This window comes from Corvus kubaryi, unplaced genomic scaffold (genome assembly GCF_017639235.1).
Source record: "Corvus kubaryi isolate FWS band 111438036 unplaced genomic scaffold, C.kubaryi_AGA036_p1.0 split1-37296, whole genome shotgun sequence".
NCBI classification, from domain to species: domain Eukaryota; kingdom Metazoa; phylum Chordata; class Aves; order Passeriformes; family Corvidae; genus Corvus; species Corvus kubaryi.
The window spans coordinates 11837718-11861225 of NW_024582075.1; the positions used below are offsets into that span (position 1 = coordinate 11837718).

The 23508-nt window shown below is 41.1% G+C and overlaps 1 protein-coding gene across 1 annotated transcript in view; it reads right to left on the reverse strand.

Annotated features, from left to right (window-relative positions):
* The window catches only part of SH3GL2 (SH3 domain containing GRB2 like 2, endophilin A1), a 93972-nt gene extending 70570 nt beyond the window's left edge, over nt 1-23402 (reverse strand). The window contains exon 1 of the mRNA XM_042013124.1: nt 23253-23402. Coding sequence (XP_041869058.1) covers nt 23253-23297 — 45 coding nt within the window. The 5' untranslated portion in view covers nt 23298-23402. The remainder of the gene's footprint in view (nt 1-23252) is intronic.
* Between the last annotated feature and the right edge of the window lie 106 nt (nt 23403-23508).

The following is a 23508-nucleotide window of genomic DNA, read 5'->3' on the forward strand; positions in this document are numbered from 1 at the left end:
TGCTAATGTCACTCTTCTCCTGAGAGCCCCAATTCACATAGCTGTTCAAAGCGCTAGCCACTCTTGTAGTCAGCTCCAGTCTGTTGCAACATTATTATGTCTGGGCAGACTTCTCAAAAAGTCTGACTTTCCTTCTCTTAGCATATGATGTTTTTTTCCTGCTAATCAGTACTTTTTCTGTGCCTCATCAAGACTAGTATCAGGAGAACTCAAAGGAAAGGTGGAACAGAGAAAGAAATACAAGACAGCAGTTCCTTCAGTGTCCCTCTTGTAGTGGACATTTTAAATATATCTGAATTGAAAAGGGATGTAAAATAAATAGTGTTCTGCTGGAAGAAAGGCAATAGTAGACTAAAGTCAAACTCCTCCACAGAGGATTTTTCCTTAGACTGAAATAAACAAATACAAGTGCTGAAAGTAAGTGAAGCTTCTTTGAAGGAGAGGTCACAGGAGAGCAATATTCTCTGGGACACCAACACATAGCATACTCTATTCTGGAAACCACAGATTTTACTGGAGTGACAGAACAGGCATCACTATTCCAATGTCAGTGATGTCTGCACGAGCAAGCAGAAAGGAAAGAACAGTGGAAGACTCGGTTTCCAAATCAGCAATGTTCCGGGGAAGCCTAGAAGAAATGTGACTTTAAAATGTCCCACAGACAGGGATCTTTACCATAATGATGCAAATTTCAGGTCAGTATTGGCTTTTCTACTGAATATCTTTTGCTGTGATGTCTGAATTGACAAAGCTCAAAATAAAAAAGCTCATATTTTTATAGTCTTGTCCATAAAGCCAACAAATTGAAGTACTTCATTTTACTGTCTCATTTGAAAACTCCTGTGACAAATGTGGTAACCTTTTCTAGTGTTCCTCTACCTTTGGACTGAAATAAATCAGAGATCATTTAACCTTTAGTTCAATGATAATTCCTCTACTTGGCATAGCAACTACCTAAATCTCAAATATGCACACTGAGATGTAGGTATTTTGAATATGACTGGAATGTCAAATGGACTTTTCCACATACAGTTAAATTAGAACACCATTAGGGGTCTTTTTTGATGCTGTTGAACATCCAAGACACCCTGCAAAGTGTATCCTTTTCTGTCTTAATTAGATATGCCATTCTTACAAAACACAGGTATTTGAATTTGCCATCCAGACCTACTTTCTTCAGATTTCCTCTGTAGGCCTCCACATAGTGGAGCCTTGAACAATGAACCTCTTTGACAGTGCTCGATTCTGCAGAGTACTCAAAAGAAGTTTAAAATAATTTACCAAATTCAGTTGGATTGGACCTGTTGCAGAGTAAAACATGCAATACAACAGTTACTGTGACTTAGCTGTGCTGATAATGAGCATCACTGTCTCAAAGCCTGATATGTGTCAGAACTTTAGCCATCGTCATGTCACAAAGGCACTCTCATCACACAAAACAAGACTGAAAGACCAATTGTTATTGGTGTAATTTGGACTGTACAGTCAAAAGTATTTGTCTATTACCACACACTACTCATTTCTTAACTAATTGTTTACTACCATTTCCTAAAGTTACTTGTGTGAACTTGAAGAGGATTATTGTGGTGTGTCAGAAGTTCCTATAAAGACTGCATCCCCATTTGGAAATGCATCAGCATTTTTCCTGCCTCAAACCAACTCTAGAAACATGCATTTTTTAATCCCAGCACTTGTCTTTGGAATGTCTGTGTTGACCTTTTAGTCAGCTTAAAATGGAAACACAAATTTTAAAGAGGTCTTTTTTCTGTTCCTATGAAAAAGCCATTATTTATATGAAAGGACTTACTCAATATCTCTTTTTTAGTAGAATTAAATCCCCACTTCTCATATTTGCACAACTAGAGAGCTTCCACATGAGATGCTGAGAAGAAGGATAATAAATACTCTTATTTGGTTTAAAATGCCAGTGAGGCTTCATTTACCAGCCTTGTCCACTAATCCTCACTGTTGTGCTCATCTTTAACCTGGTTTGTCTCCTGACAATAGTGTTTTCCAGAGTGATACTCCACGAAGCCTTCTCCTTCTTTTCTCCCAAAAGTGATTCTGCTTCCGCTTCCATCCCTGACAGTGGGGGGTGGGTAACTCACGTGGACATCTGAACCAAGACTGGCTTTGCTGATGGCAGCAGCATGAAGACTTCAGGCTGATAAGGTCCTCTCAGCCATTGTGAAAGGAGAGACAGAATTTTTCAGCAGGTAAGCTCCTTTGCTCTTACAAAGCTACACCCCTACTTCCTCACAAGCAGACTCTATCACTGGAGGTCACTCTTGCTTTCAGAGCCTTTCACTGATAAAAAACCTCTTCTACTCTAAGAAACTGAAGTTGCTTAAGAAAGAAGAGCAGAAAATCAGTCAAACACTGGCTTACAAACTGCTTGAAACACAAACTGACACTTCTGTTCCCCAGTCAAATTCTTATATGGATTTTATTCTACATCCTCTACATCGCATTGATAAACATTGCAGTTTATCAATAATTGCCAAAAATTTTGTGGAAGTTTGTATCTCTTAGCAAAACTGCTCTGTTCTAAAGATAGTGTTAAAACATAACTCCTGTATCATGTGATTACATATTAGCAAGAACCATCTCTATGGGACAAATCAGCCAATGGCTCTGACACCTTAGGTTTTAACTTTTATATTTTTCAAATCCTGTACTGCCTACTGTGTAACTCTGACATTTCTTGTAGCCTGTTAACTGCTGTTCTCTCGTGCTAGGTAGACATATCAAAGCCTCTCCAAGCTTGTTCTCCAAGGATACCCAGATTGTCCTAGGCCCAAAATGTGTAAACTAACATCTTAAGGGGGGCAAACTTGGAGAAATTACATCATTAACTGAAGTTTTAATTGGAGAATTAACCCTTATATGCAAATGAACCAAACTTATAAAAGTGTGAAGAACTCGTGACTTGGGGTCCATCTTGGCTGTAGCCTTTGGTCTGCTCAGGGTGTACCTTGAAGGCCCTTCAAATAAATACCTACCTTTATTCTCTTATTCTTGCCTAGTCTCTGTTTTTAGGTGGCCATCTCAAGCATTCCACCAGCAAAAAGAACACTGAATTTGGAACTCAACAGTTGTATGAACTTGTCTTTCACATAGACATACAAAGAATACTTAATCTCCCGTACATATCTGTGCTTTAAATATACCACAAGACTAACAAGGCTTTAACTGTTGTTCAATTATCTCTTAATAGTGAAAGAAGATGTCATAAACCTTTCAGTATGACTTATCTTTTCTCTCAGAATCACAGACAGTTGTTCCTACTACAATCACAATAGCTGGCATCAGCACTGGATATATTACTTCATGTCCTCACCAAATTTTGGAAGTATTTGGGATTTGAATATTTGTTAACACGTCTGAAGTAGCTTAAGAACCACTTCCTTGAGAATTCAAGTTCAAAGAAAATCAAAGTGCAGAACTTGAGTTATAAAAACAATCTCTTTCCCTAATTACATAAAACAGAAGTTCTATTATACATGATAATCAATTAATAATAAAAATTAGGATACTAAGAGCTTAAGACGTCTGCATGTGTTCTGTAGTGGGAATTAATTAAGCTACAGAAAGTACCTATATGTAAATGTTTGATACGTTATGTACAAATATCTATGCCACAAGTTTCTATTTACTTCAATGTTACATCTGTCTTCCTAGCCTTAAATCAAAACCTTAAACCTAGATGAAAAATCTGAAAGCATAACTGAATGTTTAAGAAAGCCCCACATTCTGTTAACTGCACAGTACCTGAAGACCAGGCCCTGCATACTGCAAAGACCTGAATATCTGTGCTGATCCCCATGACAGGGGCAGACACCACACCCCTCAGCAGACTCCTGCAGCCTGATCTTCCCCCCAAGGTACTCATAACTCATTATTGCTTCAGGCTCTTTGGCCAGCATGTGTAACACTACCTGACCAGATCCCTGTCCTCTGTCCTTCCTTTTTCACAGCCACCCGTTCAGGCAGATCTATACTGCATATTTGCCCTAACACAGCTAAGTGTTGTCTGGGGACTGACTTGACTCCTGATCTCCAGACCTCTGCCAAAAGAAGCCATTCACACAGAAGCAGCAAAGCAATTTTTTCTTCTATAATTCATTTTACTTGTAAGAGCTTCATAATGTCTTTAATCCCAGCATGTTTTTAATACATCAATCAAGTCATTTATCAGTGCCACATACTATGATTTCCATATTGGTACAGTGACCCTTCTTTTGCTAGAGCTTCCCTTTCCCTCTGTCACTAAACAACATCCTATTGGCAGAGTATCTGAGGCTGTCTGTCTCTCAGTGCAGAGAAAAATGCAATACTTTTGGTTTTATAAAACTACTTCACTGAGGTCAAGATATCACCGAGCACATGTGAGTCATCTCTGCAGTTTTAGACATGGGAAAACAATTCACGGAGTAGAACTAGAAGAGGTGAGATTTAATGCAAATTTTATAGAGGATTCAAGAAAAATTTAACAGTCTTAAGAACTGACTAAAAAAGTTGCATGCTCTGTTGTGAACATAAATAGTTAAAACATATTATATAATGAAGAAGATGTGATGTGTTGCACTTAATGAAAGCATTCATTATGCATGATTAATATGCTGTCTCTCACAGTAGCCTGCTGGACAAAATGTCCAGCACACAGCTAGGAAAGTCTATAACATGTTGGGTGAGAAATTGACTGACGGGTAGGGCTTACAGTAAATTGGGTCACATCAGGCCAGCAGACAGTCACCAGTGGGCTTCATGGGGCTCAGTTTTAGGGCCAGTGCTCTTTAATGTTTTTATAAATTACCTGGACACAGAAATCGAAAGTATGTTAAGTACTTTGCTGATCTTACCAAAAGAGGAAAAGTTGTGAACTTCCTCAGAGGTAGAGAGGCCTTACAGAGAGATATGGATAAAACTAGAGAGGTGGGCAATCACCAACTGTATGAAATTGAACAAGAGCGAGTACTGGATTTTCTACCTGTGATGCGGTAATCCAGGTTGTATGTTCAAGCTGAAGGACAAGAGCCTGGAAAGCAGCCCTGTGGAAAGACAAGAGGGAGTTTGGATTGATGGCAAGTTGAATATGAGGCACCAGTGCCCTGCCAGCCAGGAGGGCAACTGTGTTCTGGGATCCTTCAGGCACAGCATCACCAGCTGTGGGCAAGAGAAATGCTCATCCATCTTTACTATGTGCTGGTGCAGCCTCACATCAGGTTCTGTGTGCCGTTTTGGGAGCTCAGTTCAAGAAGGACATCAAACTACTAGAGCATGTCCAGAGGAGGGTGACCAAGGGAGTGAAAGATCTTCAGAGAAAGACTTACAAAGAGCAGCTGACATCACTTTTTGGGAAGGTCATTATACCAACGCAAAGACTGGGAAGAAAAAGCCATATGTCACACTTAGTCTATGGTGGAATTCACTTTATTGATTATGAAATGTCAGTGGTTTTTTACTTTGAAATCTTGCAATTTTATTTACTATTTTCATAATAGCTCCAGAACCTGGGGGCAAATGATTTACTTGAAGATACCTACTTCATGGAGTTTTAAACTAAACATTTGGGCCCTGCACTTCTTGAAAGGTTTGGAATCATGAACACAAAAAGTTTCAAATCAAGAATAATGCAAACTCAGTCCAGTATATTTTTTTAAATCATGCTTTTAATTCAGCCTCTGAGTATCATAATTGTTGCAGTGGGGATTACTGCAACATGCATATATCAAACCAGGAGTCCCGTAGAAATGAAGTATATATGGACAGATTCGTGGTAGATGTTTCAGAGATGTTTATTTCTCCAGCCGCATGGCCAGGATCTGCCCAGGAACTCCGCAGTCACGGGACCAAGGGTCCTTGGCCACACCAGGAAACCCAAACCAACCAATGGGAACGAGGCTGAGCAGGGCAGGGAAACCCCGTGTCTCCCCTCAGGGCCCCTCTCCCAGGGCTCCATGGCAGGGGAGGAGACCCCAACACATAATGGCCCACCTCATGATTTTTAAATGTTCATGGCTGACTACGCTATACATCAAAATAGTACTGCTTGTCTCATTAAACTACCATAATTTGCTACTTGGATATAAAACATAAAATATTAATTTCCACTTCAGAAGCCACTTTCATCCCTGGATTTGAATGCTGAAGCTTAAGTTTGCTACAAAAAGCTTGCTGATCTCCTTTCTGCTAGTATTCAAATCCGCTCTTTTGTTTAAGTTTGCAGCACACATATATAAAATAGATGCACCGTTTTCAGATATTCTGCACAGGTCAGATGGTAACAACAGCTAGCCATTTTCTCTGATGTACCACTTCATCACCTAAAGAGGAACTTCAGAGTATCAGAGGTAGTGTGTCTATATCTAAATATTTCCTATGCTGATACATAAATAAAATGGACATGTACACAAAATTACGTATCTCCTTTGTCTGAGTATTACATTCACATCCCTAATAATGGCTGGGATTGCTTGATACATAATCATATACAGATATATAAATAGGGATTCACTACAGTAATTTCACCGCTAGTTCCACAAGGACAAGAAAACCCGAAGAATGTGAAATGAAAAAAGCTTGCATGTCTACGGGGAGAGTCTAATTCGATTCAAGAATCTCAAATTCATCTCCAAATGCAGAGAAGCAGCGACTGACTCACAGGTCTTTCTACAGAGAATGAGTATGTGAAATTAGCAGGAAAAATCCAGGTTATGTGGGCAGAAGAAGTGCTATAAACCCAAATATATTTGTAGTGTAAAAATGCAAGTACAAGAAATGTATTTTTATGGCTCCTAAGAGCTTCATAGCTCCTGAGAGAGGATGTGAGGACCAGAAGAGGAGTAATTGCCATATACACATCACCCCAGAAGCAGACAACTACTAAGATGTCTGAACACAGGCAAAGCTGGGTTAGTCTCAGAGGGACAGCTAGTTTTCATGATGTCACTCAAGAAATCAAGATATAAAACTGTGCATACCAAGTTAGTGTATATATATGTTCAGTGTGAAGGAAGTGTATAAGGAAAGTGTCTGTCACAGTCTAGTTTTGTCTGGTTTTGTCCTCACAGCAGCAAGGACACAGGTAGAAGGCCAGGTGTATATATAGGATGCCACTGGGATACACCAATCTTTACAGTTATTTGCAGCATCAGCTATAGCACTCTGAAGGCAAAAGAATCTCTGTGTTGTTATTTAGCATAAAGATCTCGGACCTCTGCTGTGTGCAACTCTGTTGAACACTCCACTGAAAAAATACAACACGGGTTATTCAGGTTTTGGTCTACTCCTTGGACAATTCTGTGTGACTGATTAGTTTCATGTTAAAGGATGAAGATCACTTGTAATGCTGCTCAGTGATGTCATTAGGTCTTATGGGAAGAAAAGTTGTAACAACCTGTCATAGGTTAGCAAGCGTAGTCCCGGAAGGGACGTCCTTGCTAAGGGGTGCTTACAGTTTCCTCTGGGAACTGACAGAACCTATCAGCTGGCCAGTTTGAATATGGACAATTCTCTAAGCCACTTAAAGTTGTGATCACCTCTGTGATCCACATTTAAGAATAGGCAAACTCCCCCTCCAAGCTCTCTCTCGTTTCCGGCACTGGGACAGGTGGCTGCGGGCCCCGTGTGGGGGCCAGCGGGCCCGGCCAGGCCCTGCTTGGGCCAGGCCGGGCCGGGCCACGGCCATCATGAAGCCATGGACCTGTTCCAGCCATGGAACCCCCCCCACTGCCTTGCCGTGGGCAGCCGGAGCGGCTCGGCTCTCCCCCCTCTCCACTGCGATAAGAAAAATTCAACATTCCAGCTGCAAAGCTGCAAGGCCGAGGTGAGAGTAACCCTTTTATTGCTATGAAGAGCTGAAAACCTGAGGGAAGAGAGAGAGGAGATGCTTAAAGCTGAAATTCTGTTGTGAAGCTATGATATATCAGAGTATCCTGTTGTAATTTCATGAAGATATGGGGGGTGGAGTGTTCAACTCGTGAGCAAAAGCACCTGCGCTGAGATAGGCAGATGCTGACGCAGCTGTAATTTCATGAGAAGTTTGGACAGGGAGAGATGAACCAGATGAGGACTTTTGCTCCGAACGGGAAAGGAGAAAACCTCAGTCCGTAGAGATGCTCCCAGAGATAGTCCTAAAGATGAAGATGATGAAGACCCTTTGCTCCCAGGGAAGGAGAAGGGCCTCTGTTTTTGTTTCTGAACGGCTCAACCTTAAAATTGTACCCCAGAAAACTTCAAGAGTGGACCCTCGAAAGCAGTTGCGGGAAAAGCTGCAAGTCGGGGGAAAGGACTCACACGCAGGCAGAGAGACTCCTCTTCCTAAATGGACTGAACAATATTTGGAAGTGGGTGGCTGTCTCGTTGTGATAATGTTTTCATAGCATGAGCAAGAAGAGACTTCTCTTTCTAAATGGACTGAACAAGGTTATTATGGAAGTGGTAAACAGACTGAACATCTTAAGGGTTGTCTTTTCACATTGTCAGTGGGAGAAGGGAGGAAGGTGGGGGGAGGAGGAGAGTTCTGAAGGTGGTATAATTTTTTTTCCTTCTTCTTTTAGGTCTGTTAATAAACTTCTTTATATTCTTTCAAGTTTGGTGCCTGTTTTGCATTTCTCCTAACTCTTATCTCACAGCAGATAAACAGTAATGAGTATTTTGGACCAAACCACTACACTAAATTGGTGTTTCCGCCCGGTTACAAACCGAACCCGCGACACAACCCTAGAAACACAAATAAACAGAAGGAACAGAGCTCTCACAAAGGCTATTTGCATAAGTACAGATAAGCATCCTTTCTGCAGCATGACAGTAAAGTACACCAATGATGACATTTGCTTTAGGAAGATTTGAAGGAAAATCCACTTTACATGACTGCTCTCTGTAACAAAGAGTGCTTTCTGAAAACTTCAAAAGTCCATGCAGCCTTGGAAGTTTTGCCATGCACACACCCCTATCATGCAGGACTGAGGAGATCACAATGACTCTACAGAACCAGACAGACAAATAATGACATGAGCAAAGCTCTGATTAAATAGGGGGTACACCAAACGGTTTAAATATAGAATGGCTCTCACCCACATATATTACCAAAACTATAATTTCCCTGATTGATTAAAGTGTTATTCATGAGAAATGGTATTTATTATAATGTATCAAGCTTTTGTGTGAACTTTGGGAAAGTATAGCCAAAGAGCCCAAATTTTAAAAGGATAATGAATTTTGATCAACTCATTCTCAGTGCTGAAAATTTACCTTTCCAAATACACTCGTTTCATTTAAATCTTCAATTCTACAAAGAAATTAAATGTAAGGCCTTAAAAATAACATAAATATACAGGGTGTCCCCATCTTTCTCCTTCTACACACAAAAATAGGCTGCAGTGCAAACAAAGAATTTGAAGGCAATTAAAATTCATGGCACACGGCTCTGATGAAGTGCATTGCTTTACTGGAAGTATCTGGGAAGATAAGCCTCCAGAGACCAGGAGGCATCATGTTCTTGACTCTTCAGAGGGATGCAGAATCCAGGGTCTTCCCATACTCACCTAAAATGTTTCAGTTCCTACAACGATCTTTACCTGCTGAGTATAGATTAAATTCATCAGATCTTCCAGTCCTGTTGATTACTTGATCAGCCGCAAAACCAAAGTTGTCAAGTCAAGGAGAAATCACAGGTCTATCTTTGTCTGAAAAGTGTGGTTTTAAACAACATATTTCAAATCACTGACAAGAAACAGGTATGGCACTACCATTACACACTAGCCCTGTACACTTGGGTAAATTAGCAAGTCAGAATTACACAGCATGTACCTTCAGCAAGACCAGCATCAGTGAAGATGATACACCACTCTAGTCATTGGGTTCTGGTTGCATGAGAATAATGGCTCAGATCAGCAAAATACAAAGAAATACAAAGGAAAAAAAAAAAAAGCAGGATAAATAGATATTTGCCTTCAGGGCCACATTTACAATAGCCACCCTCTTTGGCATACCCAGAGATCATGAATTCACAGTTTTCTCACAAGTTTGCAGCTGCTTTTCCACTGCCACAACTTTTGCATACTGGTGAGACAAAAGTGATGCAAAGCAGGGAGAGGAATTCTGAGCAGAGCTTACACTGCCTGTGTGGATCCCTTCATGACTACAACTATTTACTGCCTAGCGTATGTCTGGGTGCACAGAAAGAAAATGGTTAAGGATCCTTCACTTCCTAGGCCAAGTATGGCAGACATCAAAACTCACAATGGAGCACAGAAGTGGTTCCTCACCAGCCTCCTGGTCTCCTCTCTGGTTATTCAAACCTTGGAGATGTGACCAACCTTTGAGATGTGAACAATCTGAGATGTGAACCCTGCTGTAGCAGGGTACCCACTACCTCAGATTTCCTGAAGATGACCCTCCTAGATGGCAAGACATCATCTTGCTACCAAGACCACCAGAGATCACAGGGAGTGTTTCAGGAGTTCTATCCTGGCCTCTTGGTATTTCATGTCTCTTTAAAGTCCCATGTAGGCCTGTGCCTCAGAAAATACAATCTAGTTCTTTAAAATGAGAGAAAGGTAAAGACACCTGCTCTGCCACATCTGTTCACTATTACACCATTTCCTAAAATACAGCTCTCATGTAAATCTACATGATTTCTTTTCTGTGTGGATGATGTTACTTTTCTTCTTGCATCTACCTACCCCCTTGCTTGCAAAGGAAGTTAGTAGTAGCCAAGCAATTTACTAAATCTAAAACTTAAGTCAACCCATCAGCTGAACAGAAAGATCTTCACAGCTGTCTGAAAAAAAACTTTAAATTTTTGCATGACATAGAAAAGTCCATCTGGATCTGGATTATTTCCTGCAATTTTCACAAGCCTTTTGCACTGTGTGACTTTCCAACATAGACACTGCCTCAGAAGTTCAGGTCAGCTGCTACATCACTCTATCTGAAAGAAAGCGAGAGGGAGGGGCACAATCACACACTGTCAAAGATCTGGCACACACTTTAAACTGGAACAGCTCTCGAAGGAGGTGAACTTCAGGAAGACAAAATGTCTCAGAGGAATTACTGATGGTTCTTTGCAATGCCTGTCATTTGTCTGCTGCTATGTGTTGTTTCCCCCTAAAAACTCTTAAGTCTCATAAACATGTGGTTATAACAAAACCACAGGTTTTGCTCTTGCATTACTAATTTTAAAACATCTGGATTCTGTAATATCTCCTTAACATTTGGAATTATATGCTGCTAAAACACTATTAATAATGATAACAATAAAAAAGCTTAGTTAAAGATGACCTCTGAATGCTTAAGATAAAAAAGCAAAAATACCTAGATCTGCAGAATTTAGTATGCAGAATGTTTTCTTGCTACTGAGTAAAGGCATATACCATATGCATTAGTGAATGTCTCATATCAACAACCAGGTCACCTCCACTGTACATTTGTATCAAGTCTCCTTTGGAAACAAAATACTGGGAAAATTTTTGTAAATCTTGATTATGCACTGCTTGCCTGCAAAATCTTTGATAATACATAAACGTTTTCTGCTTTCATGAACTAATTTAACCACCTCTTAAAATATTACATTGAAGAATTAAGAGCTATACTACATTGTTTTATAATTTAGAGCAGTTGTTAATGACAGGACTCCTGCCGCTTAAAAACAAATAAGGTATCAGAACAAAACCTATCCTTTCCAGCCTGCCAACCAAATACTATATTTCAGTAGAGCCAAGGAGTCACAATCATAGAAGCAATGAATTAATTGTTTAAGTCTCAGCTCCCTGCTCACCCTGACCTGCTGCAGAGAAAACTAGGCCCACAAACCCTGCCAGAAATTCCTCAGATGTTGAAGGATGGCACGGAAAAAGAGCAAAAAGTCACTTTTTCTGCCCTCCTGGTCACTTTGCAGCAGAGATGTGGGAAGAGGAATGGTTGCAGAAGAGAGCACTGCAGAGCTTTCCTTGTTGGCACAGGCTCAGGAGGGTTGTGGCAGGAAACCAAGTACCTGTAAATATACTTTAATTTGTCTTTTCCCCCTGCCACTTCCACTCCTCCCTGAGATTTCTGGTCAGACACTTAGGTATATCTGTGATATGAGAGGACAGACTTCCTATACCTTTCCCTCAAGTCTTCCCTGTAGCTTAGCACAGGGCACCAGAAATGACTACTGCTTTCTTCTTCAGTATATAGAAAGTAACTTCCAAGGCAAGCCCATGAAAGCAAAAACAGGGCAACAGCATTTTAAAGCGCTCTCATCTCTCACCTGGCAATACTAAGGAGCAAATTGGCATTATCTCATCCCTGCTTATTAATGCTGCTAAGCTTCAATATTTCACAACTTAAACCTGTAACTACAAACCCAGTCACTCTCAAGGGCAACAGTGGAGATTTCAGGGCAGGAAATGGACATACCAGATGACTTCTGATAGCAATACAGCCATGGTATGCTGTGATATCATGACTACATGCATGACATCACAGTAGAGAATAGGAAAAAATAAATATTCGTCACATGCTCTTCTGTTAAGTCCTCAGAGCAGTGCTAATAAAATTGCTAAAACACAGTGTACAAAGACAATACCTGATCCCACTCTCCCCTCTTGCTGTAGCTCCCTGCTACCTGCTCCATCACATGCTTCAAAAGCCCTAAGTTTCTAGACCTGAGCCCTCTGGCTCAGCCATCCACAAGGCTGTTACTTATACTCCTGATCTGGTCTTCATTCCTTAAGAAACAGCTTATTTGACATCCATGGCTTCTCCCTCAGCTGCTTAATTTACCTTCCCAACTTTAATTTTATTGCAAGAAAATTAATATAGCATTTAAAGGAAATACAATTTACTGTAACAACAATTTCCAAAGGTTTAAAGGAAATATCAGGAGTAAATCAGGAAAAAAAAGTCTACAGCAGTCAATCTGTTTGTAGGTCAAGAAGTTTCCCTGGGCACACATGTAGTTAATGTGCAAACAGAAATGAGAAAAAGATGGAACTAGAATAGGCTGTTTTATTGCACCTTCATTAAACTTTCAAATCTCTCTTGCTCCAATGTGCTGTGCAAGAAAAGAGAGAAAGAGTCTTTCAGAAGGAACAAGATCTAACACCACCATGTCTGTATGTCTCTAGAGAAGCTTTTAAATCTGCTCAGGAAAACTGCCTGCATTTTATAAAAGTTGGTGGAAATCCCATATAGCTGTTTTTAATACATGATTTTGGAAGCAGTTTTGTTCTTAAAATGAGAGGAGTAAATCAGCAATTACCCTATCAGCCCAAAAGAAATGAGTGTAAGGCCTTGGGCATCATGTGAATTTTCTCCTGTAGTTTGGTAGACATTTTCAAGTAGAAGTCCATCCACATTCCAATTTGTTTTTATCTGAGGATCTTATTTTATTTTTAGAATAGATTCTGCAGTGGAACCAGTAGGCCCCAGTCAGAAACTCAACCCAAGCACACTCGATTCCTTTCTTGGCCAGTACATTCAGGATGTACAAGAAAGCCAAACTTCAGCTTCTGCCATCAAGGCTCTCTAGATCTCAAGCACCACAACCGCACACATGTCCAGAGACTTACGTTGTTCTGAGGAAGGAGAATATATGTGATTTAGCCACTTGTGATGATGCCATAGGTTTTAACTTTTATATTTTTCAAATCCTGTACTGCCTAGTGTGTAACTGAAGTTTCGTGTAGCCTGTTAACTGCTGTTCTCTCATGCTGGTTAGACATAACAAACCCTCTCTAGGTTTGCTCTTCAAGAACACCTTGATTGTCCCAGGCCCCAAAATATGTAAACTAAGAGCCTTTGAAGAGAAGGGGCAAACTTGGGGTAACTACATCATTAACTGAAGTTCTAATTGGAGAATTAACCCTGATAAGAAAATGGATCAAACTTATAAAAGTGTGAGGAACCCATGACCCAGGGTCCATCTTGAGTGTAGCCTTTGGCCTGCCCAGGGTGTACCTTTGAAGGCCCTTCAAATAAATACCTTCCTTTATTATCTTATTTTTGTCCAGCCTCTGTTTTCAGGTAGCCACTTCCAGGCATCGGTGGCATGCACTGAACAGCACAGAGCAGAAGGATAGCTCCTTTTCTACAGATACACTGAAATGCATCTTAAGAATCTGCAGCAATGCTTTCTCAAGTTAAAGTAGGAGGGTCTTCCCCCTCCTTCGGGGCTATGGAGAAGTAAGACACACTGGGACAATCTTGCCTTTCATCCCAAAAAGCTATACATCTGCATAACCAGTACCTGTTACTGCATTCTGCCTCTGCAGCCTGGCTGGGTACTTTCAGTCACTGAGAGCACCTTGGGCCCCAGCACGCCACAGCGCTGCAGAGATCCCAGGAATATGCCAGCCCAGAGCTCATCTTCTGCCTGGGGGAGTTTTGAGCTTCATCGAACTGTTTGAATGAGTCACTGATTTGATGCGGGGACATTGCTGATCAAAACCTAGCAGAACCTTTGGCAGCCAGTGCTGGAGAAACTTTCCACACACAAAACATAAAGGCTCTGTCAGTCTACTCAGAATAGCAAACTCTCCCTAGGGAACGGAAAAAGCACTAAGTCATGGAGAGCTTATTTTTCAGTGGCTGTCCAGCAGTTTTTGTTAAAAGACTATCCTGAAATCAGAGCAGCAGAGGAGTATTGCCTTTGCCTTATTCTTTCTCCCTGTGAGACAGGAAATCTGCAACAGCTGGGGTTGTCATCTTAGAAACAATGTTGGCTTTTTCCCTCGTTAATCACATTCAATTCCACCTATACCAACACCATTAAATTCATGATGACCTTGTTAATCCATTGGTGCTACTTAAGCTGTATGAGTTTTGGGAACATTCATCTTCTCTCCTAGGCTGGAACAACATACATGATCACTGTGTCCAGATCAGGAGCTGGAATCCTGGAAATAGCAGGCTAACGAAGCAGGAAATAGCAGGTGCTAGCTTCATTCACTAACATCTGCCATTCCTTCTCCCTCTACCCATACATAACAGAGCAGAGAATTTGCATCTGCTCAGTTTTCAAGGATTCCCGTTGTGGACCTCTCCAGTCTTTCATCCTCACTCATCTTCCTTTCTAGCATTTTATTCCCAACCAAGTCTACTGTTAAATAAAAAACCAGGATACGTTCCAGAAGCTGTAGAGCTTTTGTTATTCTATTTCAAGTGTTACAGATTTTTGGCCATAAAAATGCAGCCTTCCTAAAACATGCCAATTCAGACCTTTGAAAAGTAACAGGACCCAAATCACCCCGACTTATGTATTTTGAATAACAATATTGTAAAACAAAGAAAAAAAAAGTTACTTACCTTTTGATATTTTATATATTTTTGGCTCTTAATCTCTCATGTAAGGAAATCCCATTCCTACCATGCAAAGCTTAACTTTTGTTCCTACATGCCTTTTTTGCAGCAGCATACATAGCAAACAAAACAAAACAGAAAAAGTCCGATAGAGGAAAACAAATTTTTCTGCATTAAAAAGCTAACGATCATTTACCTAAACTTGCCTCAGCTTTCAGCAATTACATTTCCTATGCTTTGAAAACTCATATTTTATCTGTCTATACTTATGGCATTCTAGAAGAAAGGCATATTATGTTTGCTGCTTGCAATAGTCATATCCACATCTGACAGTGGTGAATTTGCCTCATATTTGGCAATATGTTTTTCAGGAATTTTGTGAAAAAGGCAGATTCCCTGCCAGCCTCAGAATACTATGTTCATATTTAAAACCCAAATTTAGAATGTAAATAAAAAAGTAAGATTCAACCATTCTTCCTCAAAGACAAATTTCCATTTTTTAATACTAGTGAAAGGCTCCTTGGATGATGGAGTCTAACCAGTAAACATGCACTCATGTGGTTGTTCTGCACATCAAGGCACATTTCCACATTCAAACATTTTGGTTCCTAAAAATGTTTGCATTTGCTTGGAACATTCTGCAAGCCTCAGCTCTGTTTTAAAAGTTACTAATTCCTTTCATAATAGTAAAAAATAAAACCAAGTTCCATCCTTTCCTGACCAGTGCAAGAAATGGGAGGAAGCAGCCAACAGAAGATTCAATTAGGACCTGCTCCTAAGTAGTGAAACCACTTCACTTCCTCTGAAGCAAACAAATCAAGCTGGTGAATTAGTAGAGAAAAATACACTAACTGATCATCTCTAATGCCTTAGCCAGTTCTGGGCAAGTACTTTCTTTGCAGTGGAAGGATGGGTCTTAGTCTGATGCCTTCAACTCCCTTCTCAAAAAAAGCCAATAAAGTTGAAAAGCTGCTCTTCTACAGGCAGAAAGAAACCTATCCATTGCAGAGTTATACTTGTAAAATTGCACCACTTCCAATTCAGCCCTTAGATTATGATGCCATAACTTTCCAAGACAGCCAAGCTCTAAGTGACTCATCTGGAAAGGCAAACACTATTTATTTTTGACATTTATACCTTATGAATTATTAATTGGTTTGCTGCATCTAGATTGATTTTGCATGAAAAGGAATTTCTGGCACATATCTTAAAGCTGAAAAGTGTACAGATTGGAAAAGAACTCAGCAAAAATATCTAACTGTCTAGTGATGCTTAAAAGAGCAAGTCCCATTAGTCTACTGAAAGTCATAAAAGACGAAATCAACAATAATTTGCAGGACAATTTTCTTTCCAGAGGAAAAAACCCCCAGCTTTCATTTCTAATGAAACATGTTCTCCAACCACCCTGTTTCACTATAGTTGCACTCTTTCCCAGAGAAGCAGAACAGAAGTGATGTCTAGTGCCTAAGGACACTTTAAATTGAAAGATAAATACTATTGTTGTTGTTTCTGCACAACAGTCACCAAATTTCGTGACACAAAGGTGAAAAACAAGCCCTATATCAAAATGTTTAGGTAAACTATTTTCACATTTAAAGACCTTTTGCAGCCAAAAGAAACTGGAATCTAGGCAATCAAAAAGAGTAACAATTGATATATTAATAACACAAGTTATTAAAACCACCAAACTGAAATCCACAAAAAATATGACTGCGGCAGAGGGGAATGTAAACATTTTAACACTGTGAAGTGTTCTACTTCCATAGAATCGAGGGGGAAAAGACAGAGAAAGCCAATATTTTTCTCTATTTTAGAATTTCTGCTTATAAAGGATTCAGCTTAATATTCCCTTTTGACAGTGATAACAAATCCAAGGAACACAAGACCAAAACAGTCTGAAGGAAACTGCATCAATGCTGACAAGGATCCCAGCTAGTGGCACCTATCTTTTCTGAAACAGATATGCGTTCAATTCTCCAGCCCATCCCCAGTAAGAGGAAAAACAGCCAAATGAGTGGTTGAATTTCTTGTTCTTTCAGAAGGTCCTCTGGCATCACACCAAACCACAAGGTTATGCTGCTGCTGCCTCAGCAGCACCTTTGCTGGGATCAAATAACACTCCCTTTCTGTGGAGGAATGATGATGGGCAAAGAAGGTGAGAGTAAACTGCTGCATTCAGTGTGAACCAAATGATGCTACAACAATTACATCAGTCCAATTTCAGCCTACAGAATGAAAAAAAAAAATTGCGAGATGTTTATTTATAAAGATATGTCCTCCATCATGGACACAAGAACATCATCACTATTACATCAAGTGCAACTACATACCCATGAAGCATTCTGTCCAGGTCCATCATAGTGATTTCCATCCACAGACAAATTGAAAATATGCTGAATTTCAAAAAAACACTTCGAATTTTTCATTTTCTACCATGCAGGTCTGTAGAGCCTTCATAAAGGAAAGCTTATGAAAAATGTAAGCACAGTAAATAGCAATTTCTCTTTTTTTTCTCAACTTCGTGAGAAAAAAAAAATTAACTCCTAGCACTTTTATGACAGATTCGTTGGATTCCTGTGGTGTGCTATAACCTCAGATTATAAAAAAGCACTATTTTGTCTCTAAGATTAAGTGCAGGATTAGATAGCACTGAAAGCGAGGTAATTCTGCTGTGGCAAACATCATCACAATAATACCATGCTGTAACTCAATTTTCTTTCGTCTGATTATCTCCGTATAATTAAGAAAGGATAAGCACCACCATTGTCCATCAGTGGCCACTACATGAGAAGAAATTGAGAACCAGAGCCACAGAAGTTTCTGGAAAGCAGCACAAGGACGACCTTTCAGTTCTAAGAGAAGAGGTTTGGAGGATGTTTTGCCTGTCCCTGAACATATCACAGACTTTCACTGATAAGATGGCCACGAGTCTGCTTCATCAGGGCACTTCCCACTAAAAGCTGTCCACACAGTTTCTCTTCATATGTACACACAGAGTGGCAGCAGCTCCTTGGGGCCCCCAAAGCAGATTTTCAACTCTGTCCTTCTTGCTGATCTTTTCAAAGCCAGACTTCACTGGTACACTGCTAGGTCATGACAGCCAGTGTTCAAGCTCCTCAACCCTCCATCCTTCACAAGGATTATCTCAGACCAACCCAGCACCTCCCTTACATTTGCAAGTAACAGCTACATAAAACTACAGAATCTTCTGCACAGTAACCTCTGCAAAATCTTCAATCAAAACTGGTTATGCTGCTCCAGCACTTTCATGAACATGCTATCTATCAGTATGCTAGTTGTGAGGATGCATTTAAAACTTAATGACTGTTTTGCATGAGTGACCAAGAGCAGACAGTTCTTCCTTGCTATGTAATAATTCCAGTTAAGATGGAAGTCAAGATATCAAAAAAAAATCTGGTGCAGGCTGTGTTTTGAGCACAGCATCCACAGGTATTCTTTGCCTCCAGAGATCACTGGGGGAAAATTTAGAGATGAGTGCCATTCAGTGCTCCAACTTTTATATACCTACATAAAAATGGAAAGTGTATCATCTATCAGTTGGAAAGATACTACAGTAATACATGTTCGAGAAATCTTTAAAAAAAAAAAAGCTATGATCTTTTTAGTACACAAAGCAGCAGTTCCTCTAATCAGATTTAGAAACAGGGTTTGAAACTGGTGCAGACTGTTTAAGCCATCAACAACTCAGAAGGGTTACACAGTATCCAACTAAAGGGCAATTTAGATCAAAGTCAATTTTTCACCCTTTCAATTATGTAATATCAATAAAAGGACACATGGGAATGATGCCAAATGTGAATAATGTATCTGGCAATCAAGATAGAGTGCACAAACAGAAGGAATTTCCCTACCTGCTGTGGAAATAATCCCCTCTGCAGCTAAGTAAGTATTTTTTTCTAAAAATAGCCTTTATTTCCAGATCAGAAATTTGCTCCCTTTCCTTGATCTCAAAAGGTAGTGCTCCACACTGAGAGAAACCAACAGACTGCCAGAGGTGCATGTTCTTGGACAGAAGTTTCTAGCAGCCTGTTTGGGCACCATCCTCAGAGTCACACCACCCTGCAAATGGCTCCCCTTTTGCTTTCCTCAGACTGCTCACAAGTTCCCACACTACATGAGAAATGAGCTCATTAATTTCCACATAAGCGACAGACACACGGCACAGCATTTGCACTAAGAAAAATGTAACATTGCCCAACTTCCCAGACCAACTCCCATAACTACCTTTACATATACAGGAATTGACCATTATTCGGTGGGTGAGGCTATGAGGAAACATGGAAGGAGAAAAGCAGACCCAGTGTGAGCCCAGCTTCAACCACAGTCAGCTGGAAAAGACAGGTGACGTCCTATCACTGGAAAAGCACACACAGCTCCTACTCAACATTGCAGGACAGTCGGGAACATTATGAATACAGAGGGTGCTAGAGATTTAGGAAAATATTGATATCAACACAGAACAGTAAAAATTGTTTTGTTGCAGTTTGTTTAGTAAGTGGATTGCTTCATAAATTCTGGTGAAAAACATTTTACATACTTCTGACCAAGGAATTAAAAAAAACCATTCAGACAGATAAACCCTAATATTCTGTCTTTGTTTTTGCAAGAGAACCCGCGTAGACAGGCTGTGAATCAAGAATCCCTGTGAAGTGCACAGAATTTTCTGGACAATAGCATAGCAAGGCAGGAGTCTCATTTGCTTCTTATTAACCACCACAGTCATTCTCCTACTGTGCAATTCACAGTTTATGTGGTTAAAGACAGAAGCACAGTACTTCCCACCTAAAGTCAGGGCATCTAACAATCTAGTGACAACGATGGGTGGAGTGGAAGTAATTTCTTCAGATTATTTCTTTCAATATCAAACGTTTTTCTCTATAAAACTGTATAAACTGGTTAATTTGGTCTTGGTGTTGAGACAAATTTAGTCACGTATCATAAAAGCAGAATACAGCGGTAGAAAAGAAACTGTATGACAGGGTTTTGGTTCAAATCACCACATTCAGACTGCTATTTAAATGTCAGTCACATTTATTCAGGTGCTTCCAATGGAACATCAGATGTGGCCATTCCCTGAATTTTTGTTAATCTCCTTCCCTATGAAATTATTGCTTTCTGAAAGCTTAGTTTTGACTGTGCCTCACAAGAGCCACATTATGCAATGAATGCAGTCATGTGGAAACAAAGCTCATCCTATTTTAAAACAACTCTGTTTAAATGCCCCAGACTGTCAGATCTGTATCACCCAAAGTGATTATGGTACTTTTAAAACTGTACATAAACCTGTAGGAAGCAATATTCTCTCGGTCATGCTGGCATAGCACTACTGGCAAAGGAGTGTGCATGCCTAAAGAAAAAGGGATAATTTGGTGGCATAGCACTTTGTTGCCCATTTCTGGAAAAACACTCTTTAGATCAATCTTCCTAGCTTCAGGACGTATGATAGATTTGCAGCAGCACATTAACATTCAAATGGAGTTATTTCTCCTTCTTAGGTGCTTTGTGGGTATAAGAAGCAAATTAATAACCTAACCTGCTCCACACCAGTCGGTCTAATATCTTGCAATTTTGTATTAATGTCAGGACTTCCAGACTCACCCTGCTTTTACAAACTCAGGAGATTTCTCTAAACTTTAGTTCTCTGCTGCACAGAGGTAAACGCATTAGTTTTGCTGAAAGGCAAAAGAAAAGGGTGAACACTTGACTCATTCCAGAAGGTGCAAAGTATCCCTTTGCTTTTCAGTGACTCACTGCTGTTGCAGTTGGTCCATGAAATTTGACAGGCATGAAGTTCTTCAGGATGGCTTCTAAACTGGCAGTACTTCATGCAAGTTAGTTTGACATTTAACAAGTCAGAAAACAATAAATGACATTAAATAAAATTTTTACATTGTATAAAACAATCCAGATGCGTTCTTGATAAGACTTAGGACTCTATTAAAACAGCACATCATATATATAAACATGAGTAAGAACCAAATCTGTAATTCAGAATTTTTAAAACTTCCTATTTTCCTGGTCCTGTCTGGAAAGCTCCGTTCATGCCAGCAATGTCAATCTGTATTTCACCTGGGGTTTAATCACTAGTCTAAAGGATTACTCCCTACAGCAAGGTCAGCACAACTACATCGCAGATTTCTCACTCATAATGCAAACAAGCCAATAAACAGATCTGTCTTCAACGTACTTGTGAGTCATTCTCATACATGAATGTGTCTTCATGGCCTGCATGAAAACAAACTCTGAAAGTAAGGGCTGGGGACAAAAATTCCAGGGTCATCAGATGTCAGGCGGCTAAATCTGGCATCAGAGACTTAGTATTTTGGCTCCAGACAGCTAAAACTCTTCCTTCCTTCTAAATGACAGTACTGACAATCAGTGTGAGAGTGTCATCTGAAGGACAAAACAGCATGCACAGAGCTTTCACACCATGCTCCCTCAAAAAAAGATGTTTACCTCTGCTGATGCAGATGCATTCTCATTACCTTACAATAATGATGAACTGAGACTTCTAGTACTAAAAAGTGAACTTCAGTTTGCCTGCTTCTTAAACATGGATCACACAGACACTGAAATTCTTATTTCCAGTACCAGAATTCATTGCAGTAATGATGATTCGTGGGTTTCTCATAGCACCATAGACAGCAGGGGAAGAAACAACAAACAGCAGCAGATGGGCACTGCCGGATGGGCTCAGGCACCCTTACCTGCTCCTTGCAGCATCTGTTTTGAGTGCAGCCGTTTTCTTGTGAGGCTTATTTTACCAATGATGCAGCACAACGTGGCAGGAAAGGTGAGACACCGTGTTACTCAATGCCTGCATGAGCCCAGGCAGGACTTGGCATAACTCATTGCATTCAAAGTTACAATGTGTACTGGTGAAACTCCAAGGTATGGAAAATCAGAATTTGGATGAATACTTTGATTAAGGATCATTCTTTCAGGGAACACTTCCCCATAGTGTGCAAGAGATGAGATGCATGAGAAAGGGAAATACATGGGTGTTGAAAAGTCTAACAGCTGAATGTATCTTGCGTGTCTGCGTCTATAGACTGCTTGCAGTGACCAAGACTCCTACTTGAAGATCTCTGCAATGGCAAGTAGTAGGAAATAATGGGAGATTTTCTACTTCGTTACAAACTAGAAGAAATAAAATTTAAAAAAAAAAAAGCACACTGCACGGGTCTTGGTGTCAGATCTCTAGATTCAAAGCAATTCCTCTGACTTCTATGAAACCATTTTAAATTTAGCCCCAAAGCACACTGAGTCAGAAATTGTACTCTTGCAGACTGTAACACACAGACTTTGTATTATGAAACAACTCAGCTACTGGTGAAACACTCGCCCTGACCTTCCTGCAATATCGCACCATGCCTAAAGCAACAGAACCAAACCTCATTACTCGGATTTCAGCTGTAGTCTAGACCCACAAACAAAAAGGTCATGTTTATTGCTCTTTTCCCAAAGTCAGGCTAAAACAACACCTATGGAAACACGGTGCGCCTCGGTAGGGAAGGTCCAAGCCCACGGCGGTAATTTGCTCAATCAGCTGCCCCCGCGGGCTCCAAGCGGGGAGGACAGGGCAGCCCGGAGCTACTCCCGCACTCCAGGAGCCCCTGCCCGCTGCCGCAACGCGACCGGGGCCGGGCGGGGGAGGCGCGGCGGCCCCGCAAGTCCTGGCCCTCCGCAGATGGAGACCCCTGTGGACCCTCCGCCCCCCTGCACATTCACGCACAGCGCACATCCCTGCGCGCACCGCGCACACCCGTGCGGACACAGGGCCCCTCGCACGCTCACTCATCGGGCACCACCCGGCACATCATCCGCGCAAACCCACTCACGCTGCACTCCCTCGAATGGAAACCCGCGCACGACCCCGCACAGCGCACACCCGTGCATGCCCACGCACACTCGGGCCGCAGCCGTGGGAGAGGGCTCGGTACCTGCGTGGCTTTGTGGAACTGCTTCTTCAGCCCGGCCACCGACATAGCGAGGGCAGCGCGCTGCAGCCCTGCGGAGCGGAGCGGAGCGGAGCGGAGCGGAGCGGAGCCGAGCCGAGCCGAGCCGAGCCGAGCCGGGGCTCTCTGCCTGCCCGCACCGCACCGGGGCTGTCAGACGGGGGCGGCGGTGCGGGAGCGCCGTGACGTCAGGGCGGGACGCGCCGCCCCCGCCCGCCCCCGCCCGCAGGTGCCCCGGCAG